The sequence below is a fragment of the Protopterus annectens genome, chromosome 8.part0 (assembly GCF_019279795.1).
Source record: "Protopterus annectens isolate FY-2018-M chromosome 8.part0, PAN1.0, whole genome shotgun sequence".
Taxonomy (NCBI): domain Eukaryota; kingdom Metazoa; phylum Chordata; order Ceratodontiformes; family Protopteridae; genus Protopterus; species Protopterus annectens.
The window spans coordinates 780,708,267-780,721,431 of record NC_056741.1 but is presented as its reverse complement, the minus strand read 5'-3'; the positions used below and the strand labels follow the sequence as shown (position 1 = coordinate 780,721,431).

Genomic DNA, 13,165 nt, shown 5'->3' with positions numbered 1-13,165 from the left:
AATCCATTCAGAATCACTGCATTTCAGAAGAAAACCCTCTAAATAAAGTACACTTCTTGCAAATGTTTTCTAGCACTAACTGCAGAACTTTATTGAGCATTATCAATATAGTATACAACCAAGCCTTCAAACGAAAGCCTGTCATATTATGGTCAATATGTTTTCGGGATGCAGTGTAAGCCTGCGTAACTGTAGGCAACTCTGAAATGTTTGCAAAAAAAAAAATATCTTCCTCTTTCAGTCTCAGAGCAATACTTCTGGTGATATACACCACTCGGTCAGATAAAAAGTCTAGCAGAAACATGATGTGTATATTTGCATTTAATTTTGGAAAATTTCCAGTTATATGAATGGCTATGGTCATCTGTAGTTATTTGAATGCCCTTTAACCCTTGTTCCTCTTACCTTCTAAGGTGTACATCAGGAAAAAAGTATTTTAATCAGAATAAAAAAATATATAAAAGAAGCTATTCTATAGATTAGTTTCAGTGATGAACTGAGTCTTACTAAATTTTCAAACGCCCAGCAAATTTGCTATACAAGCTGAATGATGAATGGCCTTGTTCTGTGCACATCATGTTCCAGAAATTAAAAACAAATAACAAAATGCATTAACTCAACGGACGTCTCTTAATTTAATTGCTAAATAGAAAAGTCAAGTTTTACATTGCTAGATGGTGATAAGTTGAGTACCTGTAGTAATCCTCCTTGCAGTAAATGCTGCCATCCTTAGCAAAGCAAGTGAGCTCGGACTCTAAAGCCAGTTTACATTCACAGCATTTAAGACACCGGAGGTGCCATTGCTTGTCTACAGCCAGCAGATAGTAGCGGTCCGAGATCTTCCCTCCACAACCCGCACATAAGGCTGGTTTCTCTGGGCTCAGTGGTGGCATACTCTGCAAACGAGGTACACAAAATGAAACAGACAGTGAAATTATTTTCATTTTTTCATGAAACTTTTTATGTTGTCTACATTTCCAGAAGCAAACAGAAACTGAACATTTTCAACAGCACATCAACTTTATTGTTACTATCAAATGATCTGTTTCTGGTGCATTTACAGTGCAAAACTGACGTTTAACTTTCTATTTGGGTGTGCGTGTGTGTTTACTTTGCTATTCAACATTTTCAGTGGCATTTTACAATACATGTACCAAAAATTCTTAACTTCAGCCAGTAGTGCTTATAACTATAATGTCAAGTTTGAACACGTTTTGTTTCTAGTTGTGTAATATTTTTAACAAATGCATGCCAGTGTTAGTATTAAGCCTTAGTTTCAAATAAAATTTCACGGACAAGGAAAACATTACATTTTCACTGTTTCAATGTCTTTGACTGTCATATTTTACAAATACTTGTGCGAGTGTTAAAACGGCCCAAGAGTAATTTTGTATCTGTACCTTGGCACAAACCCCAATTGCTACTTTGATCCCAAAAAGAAGGCAAAGCTGTTGTGAGCCGCAGTACTTTTCTGCTCACTCGTTGGCAATGACGGTTTTTATTTCTTACATGAACTTCACTTTAGCATGTAACAAAAACTACTATAGATGTGCCTTCTGACAACTGTGCCTCAGACTCTCCTTGATATCAAATTACTCTTTCGACGTTATTAATTAATCTAGTTGTAGTGGTTTCATACCTCTCAACTTCTTAGCCCATGAAATCTGGGCAAAGCCTAAAATGATGGGGGGGGGGGTGAAGGCCCACAAATAGGGACAGCTTTAAATATTGCTCTTATAAACTTAAAATGTTATTATAAAACAGGATTTGTGTTAGCAAACATTTTCTGAAGGATATGAAGTCTGAACATCAAATGTGTGGTGCTACTGCCAGGAAGCACAAATCTGGACATTATGCGAAAATCTGGATATTTGAGAGGTATGAATAATACTGTTATGATAATGTCAGTGTTGCAATATAAGCAGCACAAATTCAAATAAAAACGTTAGCAGAATGTTAATTCAAAAGGATTTAGTGAGTGAAGTTGGTGTGTACACTCGTACATGCATTACTCTATAAAACAAACCGCAAGCTGTTTCGATACTATAAAAATATGTAAGTAGATAGATAAGTAAATGAATGCTAAATCAAAACGATAGCCTGCACAATTCTCTATACTTGTCAACATGTTTACAATACTAGGAAAGTACTATCCAACTTGAGAGAGGAAGAAGTAAGCAAACAGAAAGTTGACTTCCGAAAAGAGTGTGCACTGTGTTTCTGTGATCGGTTCTACATCACATTCGAAAGTATGTAAAGGAGAAATGTAAGTAATCAACATTCATCTGAAGCAAACCACAACATAAGCTGCCAGTTTGTCTACAGGCGAGTGCTTACCGTGTCTCGACCGTTGATCTGCACCCCCTTCGCAAGGCGTGACTCAGTCTTGGATCGCCTCTCCATTTCTTCCATGATGCCTTGAATGTGGCCCCCGGAGATGCCGTGGAACAGCATGGCTGAGGAACGGAAAGCACAAGTTGTTTCTTCGGCCCTGCACCCCACGATTGCCATATAAAAATACAACCCACCGCACCCCAGAAGTTCACAGTTCCAGCGCCTTTCCAAGTGCTTTTACAGTCCCACCGAGAACCCAGGGATAACAGGAGTGTTGCTTTCCTACAGCAATAGTAGCGGCACCTACTACCCCACTGCTTAGACTGATCATACACACACAGAAGCCACAACTGAAATCCATGCAATAGACAGCAGTCTTAACCTGCAAGCACAGATTACAAACCCTTGAGAAAGCAGCAAAGAGACAGTTTTTTCTTCAGTCCAAGGGCTCATAAACGTTCCGCTTGTATCCCTGGGTTCGACTGGGGGACTGTTTGGATACAGGAGCTGTGCCCAATTTGTTACGAAACTTAAGCCTGCCCATTTTGGGATAATTTGGTAGGAGGAGTTATTTCCCTTCCAGCTGTCACTGATTTCTGGTCATGTAACAAAGAAACCCTCACAGTCATCTTTTCAACCCCATGAGATGTGTGAACTGTGACAAGTGACTGTGGCTGGGTTGGGTGGTGTTTTTTTAATTTCTTTGTTCTCGTAAATATTAAGCTTTAGGATACTTTGCCATAAGTTTACAGTAAGAGTGGTAAAAATAATGCAGTCTAATAATTATACAGACACATAAAATTGTGAAGTTCCACAATATAGTAGGTTCAATAACTCATAGGAAAATTACTTAAAATGCTTTCAGGACCAGTAACACTTTGTTAGCATTCAGTCTGCCAAATAATTGCAGTGTATATCACTTGTTAAATGAAAACATATATTGCATTATTTTCGGTAGCAGAAAACTGCACTTTACCCTTTTCATGAATATATCAGTGCTGCTTTTTTTCTTTAATGGATGCTAAAATAATATAATGATTTAGAAATTGTGTATTAGGGCAGAAACTTACACTCCCATGCGAGGATGAATATATATATATATATATATATATATATATATATATATATATATATATGTGTATTTGTTGTCCAATAACCCAGAACCTGTTTAGTTTGATATATTACTGAACCTACACGATTTCTAGCAACTCTCTTTCCTCCTCAACCTCCTTCCCTGTTTACAAACTCCAGAAATGCGTGTAAGATCAGACTGCTACAGGTACCTGTATTTATTTAAGTGCTGCAAGTGCGCAAGAAAAACAAATACTAATGCATGCAAACACACACACACACACACACACACACACACACACACACACACACACACACACCTTGTCCTTTGGGTGTTGTGTTCTGTGTATGTAGTATGTATACATGCATCAAATTATCTATAACTTTGTACATGCTAACATGGACTTGAGCAGACTGCCAGTGTTGCAACCATTGTCGATGCCAATTAAAACCTAACATTAAAACGTTAAAACAACGAGGATTAAAAATAAAATCTTTTGACATTAGCTGAAATAGTTATTTCTTGATTTTTTTTAATCAAACTTTGTTCTGTCTCGACTACTACTTATTCCCATACATTAACCTGGGCCCTGGTCCAGGTCAGCATAATTCCACACAATACAGTGTACCACTGCTATAAACTGTACCATATAAAGTTATATGCCGTGATGCCTTACTATGTGTCTTCTGCACTTCGCCGTTTTCTGACTGGTGAATGTATTTGTTATTATTAGCTACTTCTTTTAATGCTTTGTTATTATTAAGTTATAGGACTGGTATTTGTAAGTTGTCTAGTGAATTAATTTATGTATACCACTCTCTTCCCTCATGGGGATAGCCAAACATATTCCAAGACAATCATGGTGCACAAGTTAGTTTTGATGTGGTAGCTTTATCAGGCCTATGAATGAATAAAAAGAGGTACATATAAGATAGAAAATACGGTAGCTGTACACAAAGTTGCTCATGCTTCATATACTGTTATGCATCTAATTAGAGGCTTCTTTAGGAACAATTAATTCTATGCTCTACAGCTTTAATTATATATACCATACCAGAGCAGTTGGGATGGAGGAGGGGGAAGCACAGTAGTTTAAGAACTCAGTATGCAAATCATTTACGGCTGTACCCCTACTCCTTCTAAATCCATGTTTGCTCGTGGCCTATATTTTACAGAAAGCATAAGAGCAAATACCTCTGCTTGTTTTAAAACTTCTAGGGAAGTCACCTAATCCTTTTATTCTGTGTTTTCCTCAGTGGTTCTTTTGTCCTAAGCAAAATATATAGTGGTTGATTGCTGTCAGTCTGGTAGATGTTTAATGGTCATCCTAAATGTTACATTAGTAGCAGTTTAAGCAAGAGCCGAGGTCTAGCCGAAATCAAAATGCTAAATTAAAAACGAACCTTATGAAAATCAAGGCATGTGTAACTTAACTGCACTTTACTACGCCCAGACAATGTTTTCATTTTGCAAATGCAGACCAACACAACGTGTTTACATTTTCTGAGGCTTTCAGAATTATACCTCAGTTGTATACTTTGAAACAGTTAATTCAGCCTGAATTACTTTAATGGAATGATCTAATAAGTTATCGGAACCTTTTGCTAACCTTCTTTGGTTAGACACTGCTACATACCTTTCATTTTTAGGGCAAGAAATCTGGACAAAGCCTAAAATTAAGGGGAGACAAAGGCAGAAAACAGGGACAGGTTTTAAATACTGCTCTTATCAGCTTAGAGAGTTTCTAGAACAACATGATTTGTGTTAGCTTGTATTTTTCTGAATGATTTGAAGTCTGAAACTCAAAGCTATGTAAAATTTGATCCTCAGTGATTTGCCGGAAAACCATAAATTTTAAGAGAGACCGAAAGCGTGACATTCTACAAAAATCAGGACAGTTGGGATGAATGCTTACCACCATGTGAGTGTAACACCTCGGGTAAGTCGGATTTGCAAGGGAATGGAATGCTGTGAAGAACTGGGGGTCTTTATAGCCCCAAGAAGACTAATACGTTTCATAGAATAGCGTTTCATATATTTCTTTCTTTCTTTTATAAATAACAGAATGGGTTGAATACGGTGATGCTGCTAAACAGAGTCTGCGAGTCAGTTTGTTTAAATCTTGCCAGAAGGCTGTTCCCCTGACTTCCGGACACGCTTAACCCCAGATTCCCACCTTACTACTGACCATAGCTGTCATCCTCCCATCTCCAAAATGTGGAGCACTACCTTCATAAGGTGGAATACATTGGCAAAATGTGGAACAGTTACTAACAATTTCAACTAGGATTAGCTCGTTGGATGCTTAAAAATGTTACAGTATACTTATAAAACGTTATATTGATGAATTAATGTAACACAGTATTATTTAACATGGTTAGTAATTGTTTAAAAAAAGGTAAACACAGAACGCGTGACTGTCCCTTTCAGTATGGATAAGCGAGGAGCATGGAGTTTTAGGACTCGAAGTGAAAACGTTGCTGGTAATGATATGTATGCAGTACTGGCCTAACCATAATTGTTCGCTATACTACAATATATGCTAATATATTCAGAGGAAAATGCTGCAACGTGTGTGTGTGTGTGTGTGTGTGTGTGTGTGTGTGTGTGTGTGTGTGTGTGTGTGTGTGTGTGTGTGTGTGCTTTCCTCTTGTGCCTTTCAGTCTCTCTCTCTCCCTCTCTGTACAGTTATAGTTAAACAGCCAAATCACAGCACTGAAAAGGCTCTACCTGCTTTACTTAAATTATTTTGAGAATCGGGGCATTGTTACTTTTTTGTAAAAGAGACAACGAACGAAACAAAGATAAGCTCTAAAAACAGTATTCGCACAAATGCACGCATATGGAATATATCTACTCTTCTGCTGTGCATTAAAAGATTAATTTTCCTGCTTCGTAGTTCACTATTAACATGGACCCCTGGAGGGCAGCATTATTAACTGAGACAGTAGCATTTAGATTTAGTTCTACATTACATTGATAAACATAGGCTGTGACATGCCTCTCAACTGTCCAGATTTTAGCAGAATTTCCAGATTTTTTGCCTCATATTTTGCTCTCTTTCTCATAAAATTGTAGGTTTCTTGCAAATTATTGGCAAATCATTGAGGACTGAAGCCAGAAAATAAAGGCAGACGTTTGAGTTTCAGACTTCATATCCATTCGAAAATCCACACTAATGCAAACCCTCTTTTTAAGTTTGTAAGATCAATGTTTAAAAACTGCCCTTAGTTTTGGGCCTTTGTATGGCTTTGTCGAGATTTCTTGCACTAAGAGGTTCAGAGGCATGATTCTGTAATTAAACTCACACTAAGGCATTTCAAAGCAACTGGTGGAACAACGTGAAAGAAGAAAAGAAGAAAAAAAAAATATTGGTTAAGCATGTCAGTGAACTAACAATGTTCAGTCTGTACTTGAGTTACAAATATAAGGGTAAAAGCAACACACACACACACACACACACACACACACACACACACACACACACACACACACAGTTTTTGGACAACCGATCAACTGTCATGTTTTTGAAGAGATGGGAGTAAACTAGAGTACCACGAGAAACCAACCCACTCAGACAGGGAGGGAACTTACAAACTCCACTTAGGTAATGGGCAGTGTGCCTCCGGATTTTCAATCCCTGAGACAAAAAACACTGATCTGGTGTTCCACCAAAATACGTACAATTTCTTTCAAGTATACAGTTGAATATGCATATCCCGCAGCCTCTAAGCATTGCAAATCATAGACCTGGCTTTTAAAATCAGAGGAGATGTTAAAAAAGAGGAACACTTTTTTTTTCAGAACAGGATTACTTATTACAGTAGATCTGTATAGTTAAGGTGTAAAGAATCTTTTTTACAGACTTGGTTTTGTTATTTAACCATATATGTACCCTTAACCACTTCTATCTTATAACGTTAATCAATAAATTTATGAGGAGCAAGAATAACTGGGGGGAGGCATAAGTAAATCATAGCAGCTGAGAGGTGTGAGTTTATACAGACTTGTCACTTTAGACTGTTCAGCAATAATCTAGGGTAGGAATCTGTGTCATGAGTGGATTTATTCATTCTTGCTAAGGAAACCTAAGTGACCAACTGTTTACTAGCCGGTCGACTTCTTATTGTATTGGTCTACCTTTGTACTGATTTTCTGGACATAAATATATCCCAGCGTTACAGTGTAGCCCATGCCTCCTTTTGTGGGATATTGATGGTATGCAGGTGTTGCAGTTTAAAAAGTGCAACCATGTCCTTACATAGTGATAGCCGAACCGACTGCCATTTTAAACAATCAAGGACCTCTTTATAATATCAACAAATTAGTGATACTCAGACTTTTTGAAATGATTTGCGTAAGCATTTTGAAGTTATAACGTCATCTTAACAACCTATCGTACAGTAGCTAAACAAGTGAGCAAACAGAAGACACCATGGGTAATCTTGCATCAGCTTTCTCGAGAAATGTTTGTTTACAGCCAAGCAATGATGCGGGAAATGTGGTGGGAAACGCCTGGATCTGTTGTTATTGCTTCTTCTTCTTTGGGGTTGCTTAAGCTTATGAGTGTCCAGTTACTATATGTGTGAATTTTCCGTGTCCTCTCTGTTTCCCTTGTGAATTTTCTTTGGACGTCCTTTTTTTCTACCACTATTAAGAACATCTGGATTGTTTATTACTTTGAATTGCCTATATGTGCATTGTTTTCTTCTTTGTCATAGAGTCTGGGCGATGACAGAAACGGGTCTGAGCTGGATCAGTTTACTTACCTGGTTAAAAAACAAACCAGGTAAGTATTATTCCTGTAATAAAATGGACCCGCTGTATAAAACGTGGACCTAAAAGTATAAATTGAAATGATGACGAGCACTTTGTTTTCAGCTGCGGTGCTATCAGACCGTACTACCATAGTTAGGCCTTGGTATCAACCAGTTTCAGGATTCTTTTGTCCATGTCATAATGCAGTTCAAATCCTCCCCCCAGACAACTGGCATACCCTCAAACTACCCCGTGGGGGACGGTGTTAAGGTAACTGAAATAAATAACGTAAATAACATTCAGGTGTAAAAAAATCTACTCTAGGTACGAAACATTTGTGCAACACAGGTGCTAGTTGTCAGAGGACCCCAGAATATTGACGATCCTTCCTTGCTCTTCACAATCCACCTAAATCAAGGTGAATTATGTGATGGCGAGGTCAGAAGAAATGTCTTTCATCACCCAATAAAAACTTTTGCACACAAAAGTTCAGGTATGCGTTGGATTTTTACAATATCAGTTCCAATTATTTATTATTATTATTATTATTTCGCCTTCCATGTGTAGTTCTCAAAAGTCCCTGATTTTGAGTCATATTTTTGTCCTGGACTTATCGATGATTACAGCCAATCAGTAATGCCGGATATAAACTTTTCATATTTACTACTCAAAAACCACTTTGATGCAAAACCTACTGACCTAAGTGAGTTAGAGCAATATTTAAAACATGCTCCTGGGATGGGGTCTTTGCCCCCCCCCCCCCCGTTAATTTGGCTTTGTTCTTCATTTTTGAGCAGAGAAAAGCCATCCTTTTGGCTAACAAACCATTTTAGGGCAGAATTAAATAATATTGATTAGTTTACAGTAATGTGTTACGTTATATACTCTGACGCATACCTGCAGTGGTTGAGGGTATGGATTTTTTAATGAAATGAGATAACTGCGTCCACTGTATTCTCCATCATAAAATGAGAAAGAAGGAAACCGCTTCATTTTGGTTTTGTATTTTCCCGTCCTTGACAGTATACGTCATGATTTCAGATATCAAGCAAATTATGCCTTTAGGACCTTACATTTATTGTTCCTAAACGATAATTTAAGATAACACAAAGTGCAACCCGTTGTTTATGCATCAAGACTAAATGCTGTTTGAACGGAACACACGAGTTCCCGACCCCCGTACACTGTTTCTGTTAAAATGAATTAATGTCCTCCTTCCCAGTCCTCACAAGCACAACTAACTCAATTTTATCAACAGAATGACTGTTTTGTATCAGCGAACAGGTGTATCTTTTTTAATTGCCTGTGATTATGTATATTTTTCAGTGTTTGCGTGCGAGAAAGATCCCCACCGCAGCCCAATAGCGCAAAATATTGACTGTTGCCAATTAAAAATGCTGAAATGACCAACTGTTTAAAATGACTGATAGGAATATTTTATGGAGGCTTCGTTACTCTAGAATGCTAAACATGAAGCGCGTCTGTCGTATACCGCAATTATTTGCACTAGCTTAATGTGAAAATTGTAGGAAGCAATAAATAAGGAAGTACATATAAACACATTGTTTTTTATTCGTACCCGTGTATATTGCCATCGAATATTGCATTGACAATAAGAAAACACTAATAAGCAAAAGATTAGAAAGGCTAAACATGTGTAGTCACCTGCAAACTACAGCATTTTGCGTTTGTTTTCCTGTGACAAGCTACATTTTTGGAGGGGGGGGGGTCACTACAAGTATTTGAGCTACCAGGTTGGGGTTTAGTCCTGAGTTTCCAGTCACTGAGTGCAGTTTTTATATTCCCGTTGTCTTCGTGGGGTTTTCTCCGGGTAGTCCACCCCATCCATCCTCTCCCAAACACACTGCTGCTGCTTGACTGGTTACATTGTTATTATTTTTTGATTTACCCTTGTCCCCTCCCCCTGGCCGGGACCGGCTGGATCCCGGCTAAAAAGGTTCTGGGACTATAGATTAACCCACTTGCCTGGTTAACAATTTGCATTCGGATAGCAATTTGGTTAAAATTGCAACATCAGTATATGGGACTACTTTGGATCCCCACCATTTAAGCAACACGTTTAATCGGGGACGGCTGAATTGTAGCCTTATGGTCAATCGTTTAGAATTTAAGAGACCCGTGCTGTGAAAGTATCAACAGCCACATTTTTTTACCTAGTACAATGCTTGTGGACAAAGCCTGCAGCCCTTAACACCTGTAGGCAAACAAGGAGCCATGCAGTATATGATGGGATGGCATTTCAGAGGTGACACAGACTACTGTGCAGCATCTGTTAATAATGCATGCTTTTCACTGAAACATCTGAATGGCACAGAGCAGTTTATGAAATCTCAGCAGTGCATCGCAGTGCTCATATTCAATTGGCAATGCAATATTAATTTCTTCGTGGGGACAAATGTGTCGCCACTACTACTTTCCTCCCTCAGAACAAAGGAAGATCTTAGTGAATGGTACCACCATGGCGCATTTGTAGTAATACTAATTAGTTGGTTAAATAATAAACGTCTGCAACATTTAGAAGGGGAAACATTCTGTGCAGTCACCTTAACCAAAATAAAGACTATTCTGCTAAAATACATTGTTAATACTCCTGATCCCAGACACAAAAATGTTTTTCAATCTGTTCACCTTTTCATTATTTTGGCTTTATATAGGATTGTTACCCGTCTGTTTAGGCGGAACAACCCTGTTTGTGTAGCTGCGTCTTGCGAGAAAACACGAAAAATGATAAATCTACACAAATTCTTGGACAAAACATATTTCTTAAGCTTCCTCCAATAGTTGCATAAATCAATTATTTTGCACCCGAAGTATCTTAATATTATATAAATCAACAGGAAACAACTCAACTTCTACAAGAGTAAGCTTTTATTTTGGACCAGAACAAAATCAAGGTATTTGCACTGATTATTTGCATAGTTTATCTTGCAAAATCTTATGCCTCTATAAAATGCCCTATTTTGGAGACCTGGAAATGTGGAAACCTTAGCTTGATATGATCGATGATTCCTGGTCACTTGGCACAATAACGTTTTTTGAGATATACAAACATGCCTAGTTGTCATACTCAAAAATGAGCATTACACAGCTTTCACTTTTTTCAATTGTTTAAATTATTTGCATAATGGTTAGACGTATGCAAGCACTTTAATAAACTCTAAGTGACTGACTGATAAAAAAACATTCGCACAAGGATTAAGATGCGCTTAATTATTGTATGATCTTTTATTTGAGGGCAAGCGATATTATGTTAACTTTAGTAGACTGATCTGAGACTCGAGGTTTTTGCCTTGTCTCTTTGACTGTACCTGCTCTTCTCGTCAATTAAAAGATTTTTTTCTAAATATTTGATCGTAACCAAAATATCATTTTCCCAATTTCATTTGTCTACGGAAAATGTATACAGATAAGCTTGTAAAGCCTTTTGCATGGAAATAAACCGATAAAGATTATTTTAAAGTGTTAAAAGTGAACCTGAAACACGTCCTTAATAAAGGGTTAATGCAATTGTATTCACGCCTTTTCCCGTTTTGATGTAGAATTTAAGTAAAATCTTGTTGCTGAATATGCAGCAGTTTAAGCAGGTTTACACTGGTTATAGGCTTTAACTTGGGAAACCTTGCTTTGATTTTTAGCAGCCTGCTAGTGTTCATATTCTTGAATGCAAACAATTAGTTGATTTCGACCACAGATATTGTTGTAGAGCAATCGCCCGTAAGGAAAAATAGAAGGCAAATGCCTTTATTGGTTAGTGAAATGGCATAAGGGAGACGTGCGCATTCCACTGACCACTTTGCTTTGGCAAGCAATTATAGGATCCACAAAATGGAAATACGTGGAACATTCCTTAAACACATACTACTTCTGCGAGATATTCTTTTCATGTACAGTTTTCTTTCCTGAGAACGAATGCAGGGCTACTATAATTAATCACAGTGCCCCTTTACTGATTTCAATTTGGTATAATCCAGCCTTAAATGATTCCTGGATCATTAACTAATTGGGTGCTGTGGTTTCCCCCAGGCCAAAAGTAAATGGTGACATGGTTATAGTCACAGTTTCATGGTGCTCCTCATATGTCTCAGATAGAAATATACATTTCATGTCACTAACGCTCACCTCCTGTTCCCCACCATCATAAACCATGGGAAAAGGGCTTTGCTTTTCAGCATTTGCGTCAAACCAGAAAATAAACAAACATAATACTGTATGGGTATTGCATTCAATATGAGAAGGATATATTCCGCATTTGTTAATCATGAGGCTACACACACACACACACACACACACACACACACACACACAAACTGAGCTATCAACTTGTTTACTTGGCTTCTATAAAACTGAATAGTTTTCTTAATATAAAAGTCAGCGTATGCATATAAGCACTTTCAAGGGTGTTTTCGTAATTCCGGATGATTATTTTTCAACCTCTGTAAAACAGTTTAATCATCAGTACTTAATGCCAGTTATCACAAAAGCGGGAGGCATACATTCTGCGAGACTCCAAACATTAGATGAAACTAATGAGTTCACAAGAGCATCTTACCTTGAAACCTCCGCAGTTTCTCGGTGCAGCAAAGAAGCCCCAGTGAGTGAGGAATATTTTGAAGAAGGGAGCTGTGAGGATCTCACAATCAGTAGTGGAGGACTGATGCTTGATTCTTATGGAAAGTCCCACGGTTCATTAAAATAAACCAGCTGCTTGGTGGACGGGCTGTTTTTCACTTCTTTAGGACTGATACACAGCTGACGCGCGTGTCTAACCTCTGACCTGCACTGAAAGGCAGCCAGATACCTGTCATTTATACGGTTGAGAGCCATCAAGTATTTTTTACCACAAAGTCTTTCTTAAACACAAATTAATTGTTTTTTTATGCTGAGGGTGGAATTAAAGAAGGGGAAACGGACAAGCTGGAATATGAACCCGCAAATCATACCCCTTAACTGATTAACTTGGTTGTAATGAAATAAGAAATA

The 13,165-nt window shown here is 37.9% G+C and overlaps 1 protein-coding gene across 3 annotated transcripts in view; it reads right to left on the bottom strand.

Annotated features, from left to right (window-relative positions):
• LHX9 (LIM homeobox 9) overlaps nucleotides 1-12,859 on the bottom strand; it is a 67,831-nt gene extending 54,972 nt beyond the window's left edge. The window contains exons 1-3 of one of the 3 annotated variants that reach the window (XM_044080250.1): nucleotides 12,735-12,859; nucleotides 2,338-2,456; nucleotides 694-896 (exon numbers count right to left, since the gene is read on the bottom strand). In XM_044080250.1, the coding sequence (XP_043936185.1) occupies nucleotides 694-896; nucleotides 2,338-2,454 (320 nt within the window). In that variant the 5' untranslated portion in view covers nucleotides 2,455-2,456; nucleotides 12,735-12,859. Of the gene's footprint in view, nucleotides 1-693; nucleotides 897-2,337; nucleotides 2,886-12,734 lie in introns of those variants that run through there. The other 2 variants (XM_044080249.1, XM_044080251.1) reach the window with 2 other exon arrangements.
• Nucleotides 12,860-13,165: the final 306 nt, after the last annotated feature.